General features: G+C 39.0%; 8 protein-coding genes across 8 annotated transcripts; 5 read left to right on the top strand and 3 right to left on the bottom strand.

The window, feature by feature from the left end:
* Positions 1-585: 585 nt before the first annotated feature.
* Positions 586-2,795, top strand: I206_100806 (uncharacterized protein; the record flags this gene model as incomplete). Its single annotated transcript, XM_070202279.1, has 10 exons — positions 586-592; positions 661-903; positions 964-1,296; positions 1,381-1,427; positions 1,498-1,655; positions 1,738-1,893; positions 1,949-2,314; positions 2,391-2,438; positions 2,492-2,572; positions 2,633-2,795. The coding sequence occupies 10 exons, from the start codon at positions 586-588 to the stop codon at positions 2,793-2,795; spliced, it is 1,602 nt and encodes a 533-aa protein (XP_070058380.1).
* Positions 2,796-3,114: 319 nt separating this feature from the next.
* Positions 3,115-4,462, top strand: I206_100805 (uncharacterized protein; the record flags this gene model as incomplete). The annotated part of the gene is made up of 8 exons (XM_019152302.1): positions 3,115-3,216; positions 3,318-3,444; positions 3,551-3,638; positions 3,722-3,752; positions 3,814-3,846; positions 3,975-4,110; positions 4,183-4,268; positions 4,355-4,462. The coding sequence occupies 8 exons, from the start codon at positions 3,115-3,117 to the stop codon at positions 4,460-4,462; spliced, it is 711 nt and encodes a 236-aa protein (XP_019014440.1).
* Positions 4,463-4,501: 39 nt separating this feature from the next.
* I206_100804 (uncharacterized protein) lies at positions 4,502-5,796 on the bottom strand (the record flags this gene model as incomplete). The annotated part of the gene is made up of 3 exons (XM_019152303.1): positions 4,502-4,698; positions 4,766-5,110; positions 5,283-5,796. 3 exons carry the CDS (start codon positions 5,794-5,796, stop codon positions 4,502-4,504), a joined length of 1,056 nt encoding a protein of 351 aa, XP_019014441.1.
* An 879-nt stretch (positions 5,797-6,675) lies between these two features.
* Positions 6,676-8,721, top strand: I206_100803 (uncharacterized protein; the record flags this gene model as incomplete). Its single annotated transcript, XM_019152304.1, has 8 exons — positions 6,676-6,844; positions 6,915-7,359; positions 7,430-7,517; positions 7,585-7,764; positions 7,831-8,116; positions 8,197-8,311; positions 8,386-8,496; positions 8,553-8,721. 8 exons carry the CDS (start codon positions 6,676-6,678, stop codon positions 8,719-8,721), a joined length of 1,563 nt encoding a protein of 520 aa, XP_019014442.1.
* Positions 8,722-8,981: 260 nt separating this feature from the next.
* On the bottom strand, positions 8,982-10,758 carry I206_100802 (uncharacterized protein; the record flags this gene model as incomplete). The annotated part of the gene is made up of 13 exons (XM_019152305.1): positions 8,982-9,077; positions 9,150-9,277; positions 9,346-9,375; positions 9,436-9,558; positions 9,612-9,811; positions 9,872-9,994; positions 10,068-10,144; positions 10,203-10,270; positions 10,335-10,341; positions 10,394-10,416; positions 10,482-10,491; positions 10,554-10,563; positions 10,622-10,758. The coding sequence occupies 13 exons, from the start codon at positions 10,756-10,758 to the stop codon at positions 8,982-8,984; spliced, it is 1,032 nt and encodes a 343-aa protein (XP_019014443.1).
* A 510-nt stretch (positions 10,759-11,268) lies between these two features.
* On the top strand, positions 11,269-13,308 carry I206_100801 (uncharacterized protein; the record flags this gene model as incomplete). The annotated part of the gene is made up of 8 exons (XM_070202278.1): positions 11,269-11,322; positions 11,396-11,577; positions 11,651-11,945; positions 12,047-12,071; positions 12,142-12,269; positions 12,344-12,570; positions 12,645-13,186; positions 13,250-13,308. 8 exons carry the CDS (start codon positions 11,269-11,271, stop codon positions 13,306-13,308), a joined length of 1,512 nt encoding a protein of 503 aa, XP_070058379.1.
* Positions 13,309-13,549: 241 nt separating this feature from the next.
* Positions 13,550-14,780, bottom strand: I206_100800 (uncharacterized protein; the record flags this gene model as incomplete). Its single annotated transcript, XM_019152307.1, has 5 exons — positions 13,550-13,882; positions 13,967-14,126; positions 14,191-14,267; positions 14,366-14,526; positions 14,609-14,780. 5 exons carry the CDS (start codon positions 14,778-14,780, stop codon positions 13,550-13,552), a joined length of 903 nt encoding a protein of 300 aa, XP_019014445.1.
* Positions 14,781-15,139: 359 nt separating this feature from the next.
* I206_100799 (mitochondrial division protein 1) lies at positions 15,140-17,892 on the top strand (the record flags this gene model as incomplete). Its single annotated transcript, XM_019152308.1, has 7 exons — positions 15,140-15,314; positions 15,383-15,975; positions 16,054-16,350; positions 16,431-16,946; positions 17,007-17,394; positions 17,464-17,573; positions 17,638-17,892. The coding sequence occupies 7 exons, from the start codon at positions 15,140-15,142 to the stop codon at positions 17,890-17,892; spliced, it is 2,334 nt and encodes a 777-aa protein (XP_019014446.1).
* Positions 17,893-18,014: the final 122 nt, after the last annotated feature.

Below are 18,014 nucleotides of genomic sequence, written 5' to 3'. Positions count from 1 at the left end.
CATGCTCATCTTGATGTTTTGTTTCACACGAGTAATTGGAAAAGGTTGAATAGATTTGACAAAATACTATGTCTGTCCTTATCTCCCCGAATCAGGATCAAATTGATTATTCCGAATTATCAGTTGAGTATCATCGGTCGTATCCGTGTGATGACGTGTCTTTTATTTGTACAAGGTACCACCACTTTTGATTCCGTGGAAGGACACGCGAAAACTTAACCGGCAAGTTCCGACGTGAAGGTGTGAATAACCTTTTGTTCCTATATGCGATCATCAACTTCCTCAAATACGCCATAATCCAATCTTTAAATGGGTACATCTACAGCTTTGCTCGCATTTGTACAATCAGATAGACAGGACCAACACAAAAATTCAAGGTAACCTCACTAGTATCCCGTCAATCGAAACTCTAGATTGTTTTCAATAGATATCGTCCTTCGTCAAAGCCGCTACCATTCGATATAGAGAAGAACTCAGACTAGTCTCCACCAAATTCGTGGATCATTCTGCATCTCGGTTGACCATTTCGATCGACTGTGATCTCCTCAGAAGAATATAGCATCTAGAGCAGGCGACACATTAACCATGACAGGTGAGCATACCTTTATCACTCTCATTTCTTCCTACCGACGTATTCCTGTAGCTCACGAAATCCTGTAGACTTTCACCCTCCACCTTCAGCCGACCTTCTAGCCCTTCTTCAAGATATGCGCCTTTCGGTACCCCGAGTCATTCAATCGCCTCCTACTCAACCTAGACGAGCGAGTGTAGCTTTGATCATCAGACTCAAGCCAGCTCCTGAACTCGTTTTTGAGGGTCATGAACAAGAAGGTTATACAGGGGAAGTAATCAAGCAGAGTGATTTTGGATTAGGTTACACCTTGGACGATTTCTTTAGGCTTCGTGAGCTATATAAGACCCATATGGACCTTCAACAAATTGGCTAACACGACAGTGATGTAGCATGGGTAAATCACCCAAATACAACACCTGAAATCCTCTTCATACGAAGAGCACCACATCAATCTTCTTCATCAGCACCTTCGTCCTCATCTAGCGGATCTTCAAGTTCTGCCAATACGAGTAGTCAAGGTAGATGGTCAAGCCATATCGCTTTCCCAGGTGGTAGACATGAACCCGATGATCAATCTGCGTATTTCACTGCTTTGAGAGAAACTTGGGAAGAAGTTGGAATTGATTTGGCTGAAAAGGAATTCTTGCATGTTGGAAGACTAGATGAAAGGGAGGTCACGACTAGTTTGGGGAAAAGGTTATTGATGATTCTTAGTCCCTTCGGTAAGCTAGAATTCTACCCTTGCCCCATATATGAACAGATTTAAGTAGGCTTGACCGGTAGAGCTGACACCTCCCGTATTGCAGTTTTCTTACAAACGTCGCCATTCAGCCCAGTACCAGAATTGCAGGCAGTGAGTACTACAACACTTTATAAAGCATGACAGTCCAAAGCTCGTACTGATTCACCATCTTGCGCATCAGACTGAAGTCTCATCAGTGCACTGGATACCACTATCATTGCTAGCTCCACCTTTTGATACCGCCCAGTGGTCGCAGGTGGAAATCGACATCAGTAGTCGTCTTAGTCCAAGGAATACATTCGTGAGATGGTGTTTGAGGAACCTGATAGGAAAGATGCAGTGAGTATCACGACTGAATGATATCAATATATGATAGACGATGCAGCTACTACCGTGCAGAGCTGATCTCAGTTGTTTTCAGGTTCGGTTGCGTATTGTTGCCTGACGAGCCAGATACGGTGGCTGAAGGCTTTGACCCATCTTTAGCTTTTGATGACTCCGCTGAAGGATCTGGAAGTTGGTTTAACGATGGAAAACGTCATTTGAGATTATGGGGTTTGACTTTAGGAATGACTCTGTAAGCTGAACTTGCAACCTTATAACTGGAAAGCCAGCTAATAAATTGGTTTTAGTGATTTGATCGCGCATTATCCATCTTCAACTCCCGCTCATTTGGTCTTACCTCCCACATCATCTAGGAGTTCATCACCAACCGCATCAGAATTCAACCATGATCAAATCCGCGATTCTGCTGACTTCATATCTGATCCAAAAACGCCTGTAACAGTTACAAGTAGTTTTGAGGATCAATGGGAAGCTGCACGTCTGGCTTTGGAAGAAGCTAAGAAGAATAGAACGCCAGCTACTGGTAGTGATAAAATAGAGGGAGCTAGCGGGGCTGGTCTGACTGCCAAAGGCGATTTAGGGATTAAGGTCGACGTAGAGGGGAGAAGGAAGGGGAAGAACAAAAGACGCAGAGGTGTTGGACCAGGCATGACGTGAGTCATATCGACGCATCTCGTATCTGTATACTCCTCAGAGGTGGGATAGCTGATTGTGTGTGAATGCGATAAGTGCGGTATTCCCTAAATTTTCATACCCAGATGTGAATTTCTGGATCTGGTAAGCTGTCTTAATGCGAAAGGTGCACGACTCTGCTTATCTTTCTCTTACAGGGTATTCGGTAGGAGATATAGACAAGTCATACAAGGCTGGGAGAACTCAGTCCGTGGACCAGATCGAGCGGCAGATAGGAGGTGAGTCCGGTAATTTAATGATGCCATTGTGGTAAATGACTGATGCATACCGCATCGTAGAGTGAACTGGTCCGGTCAAGCATTAGCTACTTTCTATTCGGCTGTACGACAAGCTTTGGTAGTAGCTATAATCATGAGAGCTTTATTATCTGGTATAGGAATAGCAGGATTAACTTGGATCTTTGTAAAAGGTATTGGAGGATTTGGAGGCAACGAATTGTAATAGAATTAAGAACATCTGGATCTAAGTCATGTCATACGTGTATTCTCATTCAAGTTGTTGTGAGATCCTTGTATGTATATTAAGAGATCAATAATGCATTTCAACATGTCAAATTATCATCGGATTGCGAAATGTTGATAATAATGCGTGATTAATTCACCTCCACTTTTATGATCCACAAATAATGAAAACAAACTCCAAGTGACGCTGACGTCTTCGATAGAAGTTGTGCTCACTTGGATATACATTCATTTCCATCAAACAATCTTGAATTTAACTTCCTCTGTTTTGAACATCTTCAAATAGGATTTATAAGATAATGTCATCTTTCAGTATACATAAAGCAGCTTTAGAAGGACAATCAGGATTAATTCGTTCAATTTTAAATGATGATCCAAAATTAGTAAATTCAAAAGATGAAGTGAGTTTTGGAAAATCCATTCATTCTTGAATGTTGTTTTTTGATTCTTTAGTAGATTAAACGAAGATTGAACTGACATCGACATCTTTGTTTGATTTCAGGATGGAAGAACACCATTACATTGGGCAAGTACAACTGGTAATTTAAATGTATTACAATTAATATTAGGATATAATCCTAATTTAGAAATTAAAGATTCAATGGGATGGACAGCTTTGATAATAGCATGTAAATATCATTAATATTAATATTATGAAATTATTTCAGAAAGGTAAAAAAGATTATAGCTAATGAAAAAAAATAAAAATAAAAAATCATTCTTTAAATTGATCAGCCGCTTCTAATCAAGTTGAAATTGTTAGAGAACTTTTAGATAATGGTGCTCAAGTAGATGCAATAAATGAAAAAGGTCAAACTGCTTTGTGAGTTTATTCTTATTTATTAACACCATATGTTCATAGAATATCTAAGCTCATGAGAAGAAATTTGATTTATATTGGAATAGACATTATGCAGCGTCGAAGGGAAATGTATCTGTACGTATCGATAATTGAATTTGCAAAGTCAATGTCTAATAGCTGACTCTGAATCTAATAGATTGGTAGATTACTTATAAATAAAGGAGCAGACGTGAGTATCTTCTCTGACCTTATAGTGTGCAATTTTTCACTGTCAATGGAGACCATATATCACCTATGATGAAGCGAGTCAATATATTCACCTAACATTAGCTGACAACGTATATCTAATGTTTATAGATCAACGCAAAAGATCGAGCGTCTCAATTCCCTTTACATCGAGCAGCTACTACAGGTAATCACGCTTTTTTAAGCTTGTTATTGAATCCACCTGAAGGGAGAGCTAAAACTAGACTGAACGGTGCTGATCGAGCGGGTAAGTCATATTTGCGTCTTTCTTTAAGCATTGTTGTAGAATAGCTAAGTTTGCCTCTTTGATTGATTTTAGGTAATACCCCACTTCATCTGGCTTTTGAGAGTGGACATGGTGATGCGGCTGTCACACTTATAGAAGCTGGGGCTGATAGGGAGAGGGTGAGTTCGATTACAATTTGTCTGTACACAAGTATGATTCACGATAATGAATTAATCATGTTTTGTTGTCTTTATTTTGCATACAGTCTAATTCGGAAGGTCAAGTTCCTGAAGAAATCGATGGAGTTGGAGGACAAGAACAAAAAAATGTAAGACAATATGTCGTATCTAAAGTCGGACCAAGGAGGGATTAATTCAAGAAGAACTTATAATCAATGCATATATATATATATTTAGAAGATTGCAACTGCATTAGGAGGACTTGCTATTCCATGTTCAATCATTAAAGGTGTACTACTAAAGAAAAATTCCCATCTATTTAATTCTTCACATTGTTTTGAAATTTCATCAAGACGTAATAATTCACAAATCATAATTCCCATTCCAGATAATAATACAGGATGTAATTGTAATTCATTTGGACTAACAGCTATATTGAATTGTTAATAGAAAGATTTTTTGAAAGGTAAAATAAGAATTGTTTTAAAAAGACTTACGCCAATTTTCAAAAGTTGGATTATCTGTTCCAACTGCTACTATTCCATTTTCCCAAATCCATTTAATAAATTCAGAAGATTGTTCAATACCCCACCAAGAATTAATTTTAATATCATTTTTAAATTCAATTATTGAATTTTCAAATCCTGTTCTTATAATTAAAACATCTCCAATTTTTGGTTTAATTTTAAAAAAATTTAAAACTTTTAAAAATAATTCAAAATTTAATTTTGTAATTGGAGGATTTGATAAAGGTGAATTTATTGGTAAATTATTTTTAGATAAATATAAAGGTATATCTAATAATATACCTCTAGTTTGAACTCCACCAACTTTTGCAATTGCTAAAAGGAAAAAACAAAAACAAAAAACATCAATCAATCAATCAATCAATCAATCAATCAATCAATCAATCAATCAATCAATCAATCAATCAATCAATCTTTACTTAATAAATCATAGGGGAAGAAAATTAATCATTCAATACCGAAATGCCAAAAAAAAAGAAAAGCTTACCAGAAATACCAAAATCACCTGTATCTTCATTTTTGATTTTATCTTCAGTTAAACCACCATAAAACAAACCAGATTTTGGATAACTATAATGTAAAAAATAATCCCATTGTGTTGAACCTTGTGTATTTATCTCAATAAAATCATCAAAACAAGGATGAAAAGTATTTTTTTCAATTTCTTCTAAATCATTATTATCTAAATTAATAGATTTTGAATCATTTTTGGTTGAAGGACCTTTATCTACTCTTTTTATAACATGTTTTCCGCATGATCTGCCATACATTCTTGCACCTGATGGATATATTGACCAATCTAATGAAAATCTTTTACCTGTTTTAATGCATTCATTCATTGCATTTTTCGTTATTTCTGGTGTAAGTAATATCAATCTACCAATTGGGTTAGGTGGTATTGAAGGCCATGACGAAAATGGATGAGATGGGTGAGATGAAGGTGTAAGGTGAGATAATGAAAGAAGGGATGTTGTGAGATCTTCGTCTGATGTAGATGACATTGTGCCAAGTCTGGCTGTTTTGAAGATGTACTTGGGCTATGAGAGGACAGATCTGGATGACTGGCTGTCTCCTGAATGACTCAGATATGTTCGTCTCTAATATTGAGATGCGGGTAAGCTTAATTTTAGATATGGAAAGCAACTTTTTACTTGAGCAGTTTGAATCTTATTCTTTGACCGCGATAAACCGCATCACCTGACGAGGTCACATAACGGCAATGCAGGTAACTTGTGACATTTCGGTAATCTTACCGATATCCCGAATTGCGATAGCTTAAAGATCAATTTATGATTAATTAGCTGTTCCTGAGTCAAAGAAGCCGATTGGCGAATTGGTTGTTGATAAAAATAGCACTTATTATATCGGTATCAAGGCATGGATATGAGGACAATCATGATAGAAAGTGACCCGAATATTCAGTAGATACCGGATTGGAGGATATAAGGAGAATATATTTTAATCGGTGGTCAGAAGAGCAAAAGCAAGGGAAAGAACTATTTTAAGAATAACCTTAAGTAATTACCCTATCAGTTTTATGTAAATTTCTATCGTTAGACTCCATCTATTCTCCTCTTAGCATACATTCAGCCGAATAATTGCTTCACCTATTTCGTCAAGCCCCAAATTGAATAGAATTTACCGATTTTTTTCGGTTGAACCGAATGAAGAATACGCTTGTATCTGTTGTGCGAAGGAGAGATCGGAAATAAGGATAGCGGGGTTCAGATCCAATTGTTATGTATAAATATTGCCCCGAATGAGGTGCCCTTGAACCCCACATCACTGATGGATTGAATATACTAAATCTCAATCGATTACCGATCTGTTTTTCTGTACAAAACCAGATTGTGAAATATCAATATCAATATCATATCAAGATGGCAGGTGACTTCGCCTTTAACAGTGTACCCAATGCTACAGCCGCATCATGGTGGAATGATCCAGGATTAAGAAAATTAGTCTTTTTCATGGCAGTTTGTACTTCTTCTGCAATTGGAAGTGGTGTTGATGGATCTTTAATTAATGGTTTACAAATCATTCCTCAATGTAAGTATGTGTTGTAATTTCAAATCCCTATACTCATTTGCTAATTTAATTGAATTTTTTTAAAAAATAGTTAATGAAAATTTGGGAGATATTTCAGATAATCATTTAGGTTTAGTAATTGCTTCATTTTCTTTAGGTGCTTTACCTGCATTACCAATTTCAGCATATTTAATGGATAAATTTGGACGTAAATCTTCACTTTTATTAGGTTGTTTATCTGTTATAATTGGTGGAATTTCACAATCTTTCACTTTTGGTCCAAATTCTTTTTTAGGTACAAGATTTATAATTGGTTTTGGAATTGCATTAACAGGTACATCTGCACCTACTTTATTAATGGAATTATCACATCCTAGATTAAGAGGTCAAGCAAGTTTATTATATAATTGTAGTTGGTATATTGGTGCTGTTATAATTGGTTGGTGTACTTATGGTACTTTAAATTGGACTTCAAATTGGTCTTGGAGAATGCCTTGTTTATTTCAAATTTTTCCTGAGGTTTTACTTGGTATCGTGTGAGTGAGATCTGCTTATTTGGTCTTCATAAACGTTGTTAACTTGCTGATTCCTAATTGTACAAAAAAGTACGCTCTTCTTCATGCCTGAATCTCCGAGATGGTTGGTTTCCAAAGGTCGAAATGAAGAAGCGTTAAGAATACTAGCGAAGTATCATGTCAGTGATTGAATTAATATGTCTGAATTCAAGTAGTATCAAGCTGATTTTGGTTGATATCACCTAGGCAAATGGCGAAGAAAATGATCCACTAGTTCGATTGGAATATTCCGAAATTTGTGAAGCGCTCGAATCTGAAAAAACAAGTCAACATGGTACATCTTATCTTACTTTCCTTAAAACTAAAGGTAATCGACATAGACTTGTAATTTGCGTATTAGTTGGATTCATGTGTCAATGGTCTGGAGTAAGTTTTAATTTGTCTAAAAACTTTGGAAAGATTTCTGCTAATTGATTTATATATATTTTTTAGAATGGAATTGTAACTTATTATTTATCACCCATTTTAACTGCTGCAGGAGTAACTTCTTCTTCTACTCAAGCATTAATTAATGTTTGTATAAATATTTGGAATTATCCTTGGGCAATTGCAGGTGCATTATCAGCAAATAAATTAGGTCGTAGAACTTTATTTTTCATTTCAACAGGTGGAATGTTAATTTGTTATATAATTATAACTGCTTTAGCAGCTGAATTTAATAAAACTTCAAAATCAAGTATTGGTTATGCTCAAGTTGCTTTTCTTTTCTTTTTCTTTGGTAAGTCTAAGTTAATCACTAATATATAATTCTTGAAAGATTATTCAACTGATTATCTGAATCTACCATATACAATTTAGCTTCATATGATTTCGGTTTTACAGGTTTACAATCTGCTTATCCTATTGAAGTATTACCTTATTCACTTCGTGCAAAAGGTTACTCTATAACTCAATTTTGTATTTACGTTGCTTTGTGAGTAGTTGTCCCCGCCTTCATCGTTCAGTGGAGCTGGTTCTGAGAAAGCTAATTATTTGGCGCAATTATAGGTTCTTTAATCAATATGTTAATCCAATTGGACTTTCTCATATAGGTTGGAAATATTATATAGTATATGATGTGATTTTGGTAGTCTTCTTGATCCTTCAGTACTTCCTCTTGTAAGTTCGGTCTGGATGTCCGTTATAGTTTAAGCTGATTTGCTTTCGTCAATCAGCCCCGAAACCAAAGGAAGAACTCTTGAAGAAATTAAAGAAATTTTCGATAATACTTCACTTGAAGCTTCCGATGCGATAAATCAATCTCGAGCTGTAGGTGAAGATGAGCAAGGCGAAAAGAAATATGAAGAACATACTTTTGTGGAAAATATCCCTGGTAGAGTCTAAATCAGTAACAAAGTCGTAAAAAGCAGTGTTCACGGTGTGTATTTTCAATTACTCGATTATCCGGGTAATGATTTGCAGATCAATGTACATTGCGAACGAAGTGTGATTAAATACATGCCCTGAAGTGAATTGTGCCGTGTGAGATGATATGTTATGATATGTATGCTCTATACTGTCTGTCTATACCGTTTTCGTTGGATCCATTACAACGTGATATTAGAAAAATTTTGGCCATAAATTTGAATTTGACACCTCCACGACTAGGATTTTGCGTTCGACCATCGCATGACTCCCTCCCAGACTGCCAATGCAGCTGCATTCGTTGGGAACGCCCGCAGCACAACCGGGACAAATCCCTGTTCCATCGAATGTCATAAGTCAGCGTTCATGCGTATGAAAAAAAGGACGATGCCGACGCCAGAACTCACCTTGTAGAAGTTCTTCGTCCTCGCTATAGTGTTCCAAGTGAACCCTTTTGTGGGATTATAGGTTTCTCTCCAGACTTGTCCGTAAGCATCGAACACGCCTGTATATTTCGGTGATTTGATAGAATCGACTGCATATGCAAGAGATCTGTCAACGCAAGACATTTGGAGATGAAGCATAGCCTCAAGGCTGACATACCCATTATACGATTCTTGATGTTGTCCAAAGCTGCGAGAAACAAAAGCATCAGTCACTTTTATATCCAATCTGAAATACCTCGAAACTTACGCAAAGCAGTAAACCAATACATGTTACTTGCCATACCACCAGCCAAGAAATTGGCTAACTCCGTTGACATCTCCCATCTTGTACCATCGAACGACTTGAACAATCGATTGAAGATCTCAAACCCTGTATGCGGTATGTCAGCTTGATTCTCATCTGTTCTTTGGAATTCGGCCTACCTCCAAACATCGCAGCGAAACAACTTCTGTATATGAAGCTCGCTCCTAAACCCTTCCACATACCCGTTACACCTTGTTCAGCAATTGTTTGTCGGACCACGTCAACCGGTCCGCTAAATTGCTTAGACATATGGTCAGGCTGAACTAGCTGTAACTGAAGTTTGCATTTGATTACTTCTGTAGGATGTGCTATTGCAGCGCTGTGAATTGCATCATATCAGGCCAGCTGATGAGCAGTTTTGATGGTTAGGGAAACGTACTTTGTCCATCCTGCAAAAAGACCGGCTACACTGTGGCCTAATAATGATAGCCTCTCTCCGTCACCTTTCAATGTTCGCTCAGCGAAGCCATGCCGCAATAGGACTTCTCGATAATTGTGCAAGCTATGACAACCAAGTTCGATCACGATCAGCGAAGATGTGCGCATACTGCGTTGTATGCTGATTGACGTCATACCTTCCCATCAATATTGAATCCGTTATTCCCCAAGACACAGCAGGAACACTTGCCCCTTTGTATAACGCACGAGGGCCCTAGAAGGATCCGTAAGCTAAGGATCGCCAAAGAAAGGTGGACGCCATGGTAGCGTACCTCTTTACTTATCGTTTTCCTGAAGCAATCCCAAGCTCCATTGAATGTCCCCGTCGGCGTACATTGTACTGAGAATACAAGCTCAACAAATTAGCTTGAAACCTTTTGCATGCATCGGAACTGCCAGCTTACACCGAGTCTAGGTATTCATGATCAGTTCATTCCAGTAAATACGCTTGACAAAAGCTCACTTTGATGGTATCAAATGGGTGGCCTAGCATTGGACAAGCGGTTAGTCTCGGTCATCCGGGATACACATGCCAAGTGAATCCCTCTTACCTACAACAAGCTACAATCAAGAATCGCTTTTCTGTGAGCTCGCATTAGGTTGACCTTGTATGAAGAGCTTACCTTCGTCCACCTATGATCAATACAGATTAGCACGGTACTTGTCGGCTACGGCAGCGTTCCCTACTCACCCCGAACATATACCTGCAGCAAAACCTATAAATGGTGAATGTCCATTCACAGTGCCAGCTCTTTGGGTTTCCTGTATATCATCCACCAGATCCGGATCTGAGATCTCTTCTGGTCTTTTGCCCTTATCCATAACCATCTTCTTCGGCCGACCTTTGACAGTAGTGTTGCAGCTACGTTGACGAACAAAGATATAGTGATTGGATCGAGATGACTACAATTCCAAAAAGTTGTTTCTCTTTACTTGTAGATCGGTATGATGTCCGAGGTGGAGGTGAACAACAACGGAATCAAATTAACCTTCAGCTGATCTTTTCGCTCGATTCCGAACACAAAAATGTCATCTATTGTCTGTGTCTTTCGCTTTCTTCTTGGTTGTAACAACTCTATCGTGATTGTGTGCTATCCCAATCAAAAGACTCTCGAATTATTGCTGTTCTCATATCACCGCCGCTTTGGCGGCTACCGTTATATCGCCAATATGTCATATCTGATAAGCCGGAAAGGTCTAACACATTTCCGGTCGATATCAGCTCAACATTTAGTGTTTCGCCAGTATAGCTCGACACAGATCAATAATCTATCATTACATGATGCTCTAGTAGATCAAGATCCCTACAGACGTATCCGATTCGATCAGCCGCTATATATGATGGACAGACCTACAGAATCTACAAGATTTCATCTAGCTCAGAGATATTGGGTGAGTTTCAAGTGTTTGGTTCGACTATCGCGCCAAATGACGATCGTGTCCTAATACTGAACGCCATACTTAGCGCGATGCTACCTTCCTTGAGCCTTTCTTACTTCCCGTTTGGCAAGTTCATCTTATCTGTGATCAAAAGATAGCTCTTCAACGAGAACCACCTAATGGGATAGTTGAGATCGGTCCCCAACAAAGATATTATAGCGATATGGGATTGGCTATCTCTGCCGTACCAAGGGATCATTGGGCGAGGTAAGCTATGCTTTCTAACTCGATCATAAATGATCTTTTGTCTTCTGACGGCTTGATACATGTGCTATGATAGTGGAATGTTTTTCCCTTGGAATATCAGGGCGAATGTTGAGACTATCGAACATATTTATGAGGAGACAAAAACAACTTCAATTGATTGTCTCCCAAGCGAAACACCTGATATATACTCTGATCCACTTCCTCATGTTCTCGATCCGTTCATGCCAGCACTGTGGAACCAACGATCAGCACCTAAATTCGCATATGGCCCGCCTGATCTGAAGGGGAAAGAAGAGAAAATTATCTTGTTACAGGCTGAGGAGGGTGAGCCAGGCGAGGTCTACGAAGCCTTCGTGCCGCAAGGTATAGTGAGTCACCCATATTTGCATTGTCACCTAAATAAACTCTTGATATTCTGAATTAATCGCTGTCAATGATTTACGAATGCTAATCAAGCTCTGTTGCATAGAAAGTCTACGCAATACCTGTCTATCGTGAGCTTTTATCGGCTCATTTGAGACCCATTGTAGGTATTGAGCTAATGAAACCTCCTCAATAACACAGGTCTGATGTATAGAGCGACACTAAAGAGCGGTATGGCAGTAATGGATGCTACCTTGCCAATATTAGATGTTAACACATTTCGAATCGATTGGCCATTAGGTGGAATAAGACGAGTCCCAACCGCATTGGTGAATCAAATTTACCGATCGACTACGTACCCGTTGCCTTGGATGGTGGCTGATGATGACATTGAATTCTCTAGCATAACAAAATAGGCCATCATCAAAGAAGAATGACCGGCTCTGGGTACATGCACCCATCTGAGATTATCAATGCTGCCTTTTACCCCGAGGAAAACATACAACATTTGGTTGACTCATTGTTCGAGGCTATGTGGGCTAGAGGACCGATCAAACCTTCTATGTGGGAGAACGAGCGAATCATACCTGAATTTGGACCCCAGAAAGACGGGAATGTGATCACCTTATCGTAAGTCCAGGTTCTAACCATTATGCTTACACGTTGAGCGGTCTGGCTCAACAGTGGTTCCAATGTTCATGCAGGGAATACAACGAAAGATGTATACTTGGTCAGGATCCTGGACCGGAACCTACTTTTCCAATAAAGAAAGTCGAAGTCGCTTCCAAAACTTCGCTATTCAACCCTCGAAATCCACGGAACAATAATAAGGCTAAATCAGACCAACAACCCCTTGATACCGATTCGAGTAGTACCACTGAAGAGAGACCTTCTCGAACTGCCGCGTCAAGAACATTAGGACAGTCAACCTTATTACGGAGAAGAACACATTATAGAGATCAAGCTGGAATAAGGTTGGGCAACGTAAAGAAGTCGATAAGGATGTCACCCGAAGAAGAATACGTTACAAAACTACCTGTATTCTTACCTGATCCTCAAGGATACTATGCCACCTTAGGTATATCTCAACCAGCCAAAGATTTCCTAAAATCGGAAAAGAGGGATTACATAGATGATTTAATAAGCGATAGAAGGAATAAAAAGAGTTTTGAGTGTCATCCGGACTACGGAGGATCCCACATTCTACAAAGAGAATTGAATGAAGCATTTTACCATCTTGAATCGTGTAAGCTCCATTTCGCCATGTTAGACATCATTGGCCAAGCTAATGTGATTTGATATGATATAGTGGAGAAGAGAAGACAGTATCATGCTAGATCAAAAGGCCTTTCCAGTCTTGTACGTTAGAAGTAGAAATATAGATTTGATTATACCCAGCACTCAATATACCCTGTACATTTTCATACCCTACACATTGTTGGTTCGCAACCTACCGCATCACTCAATAGCATCATAATGCATTTTTGTCCTATGCTATACTATATAGTATTTGCCAAGACGGATAGCTTCCAGTCTTGCCATTGCAATAGGCGAGTCTGATGACTTATGATGATCTTTTGTCAATCTAGGATGCATTATAATAGATCTCTCAACTGGTCTCCCATAATTGTTCTAAAAATCTAACAAAACCTGTAGCAACTTCTTCTTCGGACCAGTTCCCGGAAGCAGCAATTCCACCACTTTGTTGACCTTTTTGCATCACACTTTCATATTGTCTTTTTAACCTTTGCATTTCAGATAAAGTCAACTTTCTTCCAGGTGGTAAATGCAATATTAATGAATTACTAGAGGGAGAGGGTGGAGAAGGTATAGGAAAAGTTGTAGTTCCTGGTAATGAAGATATATGAGAAAGTAAAGAAGTAACTATTAATTGAGTAGTTTTAGTTAATGTTTGTAATGTATTGGGAGGGGGTTTATTACGCTATAAATATACATCCGTCATTAGTCTCTTTCCATAATGTTCCCTCTGTCCAAATCTTTCAAGAGTGAAGAGATATTCATTTACCTGTAATACAGCTGCTGGAGGTGGTTTTTTATCCCCTTTTAAAATCGCATTCCATATTTCTTCGAAAGGAGGTTCTTCATCCCATGGTATAGTAAATAAAGGGGAATCCCATCTGACCATTGAAGATGGTTCTTCGAAGCGCATAATCAGATTGTCGAAGCTAAGAAACGTCCTCATCAGAATACTGCTTCTATCATTAAATTAGAGATGCTTGTTGTACTAACGTAGCGGGTTTATACGAGCATTCTCCCCTTTTTTCATGCCATTCTGCACACTTATCTGGAGAAGCAACAACGTGTATCTAGGATTGACTTATTTTCAGCTTCTGACTCTCTCCTTGTAGTTTCAATGTATACCTCAATAAAAAGCTATTTCAAAACTTGTAGATTGATTACTTACCGTAGCTACCCTAACTCTAGCTTCTCTAGCAGCACAATACATCTGATACCTATATCCTTTTATATAATTTGCAGAATCCACAATAGTTATCGTATCTTGTCCTAAAGATCTACTAACATTTGAAAATAAACTTGCTCTAGCTGGTTTTTCTAATGCACTAGCTAATTACAAAATTTTGCAATAATTAGCGAAAATGGAAATTCACATATTGGCTATTGATGTGATAATGAAGGGGAAACGTACTATCATAACTTGATCTAGGTACATGAGAAATATCATCATCAATCAATTCTACATTCAAATTAGGTCCATTGTATTCGGTAGACCGTATTCGTTGTTCAAAATATTCTTTTAATTGTTTAGCACGAGTTGTTTTGCCAGAACATGGAAATCCAGCTATTGTAACCAAGGCCATTTTCCTTAGATCTGAACTTTCCGAACTTGATAGCAGATAATTTGCTAGTCCTTGCACCGATCAATAAGATGAGTAGATATGTGTTCAGATATGCTTTGTTGTAGTTCGAGTGTCTTAACAATTAGGTGAATTTCGGATTTTGAAATTTCATTCTTGTCGGTTAGTCATAAAAAAGCGGAAGTTTAAGAATCGCCGCTGAGGTCATTTCATTCGCTCATTCTGCTCTTCATATATTCTCGATTTCATTCACATTATCCTCTACACACCAACTTACATCGTATATATATTTTGATCTGGCAGCCACATACACTGAACGGAAACCACCTGAGAAACAGATTGCGCTAAGGTGCATTGGCAAAATGCCTGCTCCTCAATATGCTCAAGATAAACCGCCCTTGAAACAAGCCTTAGATCCCATCTCTTCGCCTTATATGTCATCCATCAATGGTACACTTTCTATCGCCAAAGAAGTATTGATGGGTTCATTTCAATCAGAACATCGTCGATCGGAAAGCACACGTATCTTATCGGATCGTAAGTCGGGTTTTCAAGATCTAACTTGAAATAGGGAGCTGATTTTACCCATATAAATCTTGTTATAGTCGCTCCTTCACTTATGCAACCCAAATTTCTAAACGCAGCAAGTACATACGGACCATCAAAATCACTTGGCAAACCACCTTCTAGACCTAATTCTCTTCTACGATTACCTACTGCTTTACCATCAGGATTATCAAATGTCGGTACTAAACCAACTTCATCGTCATTAGCAATATTGGAAGCTGTGGATAGGCTTCAATCTTTATCTTTAATTGAAGAGAACCAAGGTGAAGAAGGTGAACAACCAAGTTTAATTAGAGGATTTAAAGCCACTATACCTTCTTCTGAATTAGCTAAACAAAGAAGAAGAGTTATAAGAGGTGATATTGTTGATGCTGATTTAGGTAATTCAAAACTTGGTTTAAAGAAATTAGGTGATAGAGCAAGGGGATTATTGACTAATCATGAAGAAAATCATCTTGAAGAAGATGAATTGGCATTAAATAGGAAATCAAAAAGAAAAAAAAGACAAAGAGATCATAATAGACGTATATCAGAAAGCAGAAGACAATTAGAAGGGAAATTGAAATCGGAAGATCTGGTTCAACAGGCAGATGAAATACAGCAGGATAAAGAGAATTTACATGTGAGACAAGTAAGTCAAATTTCTTTCTAGTCTAATTTGACTCTTAAGTTCATTTGTGTCATACTGATTCATAACATAATCTTGCAGTCGCTAATACACGCCGAAATACTGGAGGTGTCGGCAAAGATCGATGTACTGGAAGATATACGCCGGCGACTGGAGACCTCCTTGCTCCATATACAAGAAGAAGATCTAGAACTGGATGACGAGTTGGAAGGCGTACAAGAACTGATGGCTTCACCGGCTGTCAAGTCTGCCGCAGGAACTAGAGCTTTACCTGCATCAGCGTCTGCAGCTATAACCAAAAAGAGCTCTAGAAGGAGGAAGGGTCCAGCTTTCTTACCTTCAGAGCATGATGAGCTGCCTGCTGGAGTAGCGTTCATGGTAAGTCAGCTTTAGGTCATACCGAGCAATATTACTCCCACTTATCGCAGAGCAGGACTTGGACTGACCACCATTTGTAGACGCTCAACGGCCATACAGCACCTATAACAGCACTGGATTTCAACGAGCCATACGGTATGCTGGTCACTGCAGGTCAAGATGATATAGTCAAAGTGTGGGATCTTTGCGATGGAGAAGAAATTGGTCAACTACGAGGACATACGGGAACGGTGAAAGCACTACAAGTCGAAGATACATTATGTTTGACAGGTGGTTCAGACGGTGCAATCAGATTATGGGATTTGAGAATGGTAGAAGATTATGAGGAAAGATTACAATCTCAATTGGATGAACTTGCTAGACAGGATCCACTAGAACGTATTGCCAATCAAAGGCACTTTGATACGCTCCGAGAAGGAGATGAAGCTCATATACTAGATGAAAGTATAGGAGAAGAGAAAGGTGAATTTGACTGGGACGAGGGACCGAGTGGGATCACTCAAGCTAGTCAATTCGATATAAGTAGTCCGTGTGTAAGGACTCTTGAGGGCCACAGTAAGAGTGTGACTGCCCTGTATTACGAAGATGGTTGCTTGGTAAGTCGAACAGCCCTTCAGCTGATTTGATTGTTGATGAGCTAAAATATCGATTTGCAGGTCACGGGTTCCTCAGATAAAACCATCCGACAATGGGATGTAGCTACAGGACAATGTGTCTTAACTATGGATATCTTATGGGCAATATCGAACCCCCCTCCCGCTCCAACTGCCGCACCAGCTGCTCCACCCCGCTTGAAACACCGTTCATCGACTTCTTTCGGTTCGATTCACTACGATGATATCTTGCCTTCACCCGGAGCTTCGCTTGTAGGCATGTCGGGGGCGAGTTTGCTCAGTGCGGTAGCAGGAAACCAGTTTGCTGTGCCTACTCCGCCCTATGCCGATGGGTCTTGGGAAATGTATCAGGACTTTGTAGGTGGTGTGCAATTTTGGGGGTATGCTTTGGCTAGCGGAAGTGGAGATGGTGGGGTCAGGATGTGGGATAGTGAGTGTTTTGCCCTCATGCGGCAGGCACTTAGTGGATCAATGCTGATTTGCATGCTCATTTGTGTAGTGCGAACGGGTCAAGCTCATAGAACGTTGACCGGTCATACATCACCTGTAACGTGTCTTCAATTCGATGAAATGAACATCGTAACTGGAAGTTTAGATAAAACTATTCGAGTAAGTACAGTCGAGTGCATGGGACTGATTCAAATGCCAAGCTGACTATCTGCATTGCGATCAGATTTGGGATTTAAGAATGGGACAATCTTCGGAAATTCATAAATTTGAATATCCCGTCACTGCTTTACAATTTGATAGTAGGAAAGTCGTAGCTTGTACAGGTGAGAACGGAGTAGAAGTGTATAATAGAACAACTCATCAACATTCTCGATTGGTGACTAATGGACATATCAAACCTGCTGAGAAAATGAGGTTCATTGATAAATACCTTGTTAGTGGAGGTAGAGATGGGGCTGCCAAAGTGTGGGCTATGTAGAAACCTGTAAGATCAACGATCAATCGTCATTCACTCACATGCATGCAATTTGTCACGTTGGTAGACTAGTTGTCAGTCTGATTGACTGATAATCACTGATAATGTATGGGATCAATTGATCA

Source organism: Kwoniella pini, chromosome 1 (genome assembly GCF_000512605.2).
Source record: "Kwoniella pini CBS 10737 chromosome 1, complete sequence".
NCBI lineage: Eukaryota > Fungi > Basidiomycota > Tremellomycetes > Tremellales > Cryptococcaceae > Kwoniella > Kwoniella pini.
Note: the sequence above shows the minus strand (reverse complement) of the source record. Positions and strands in the feature narration are given on the sequence as shown.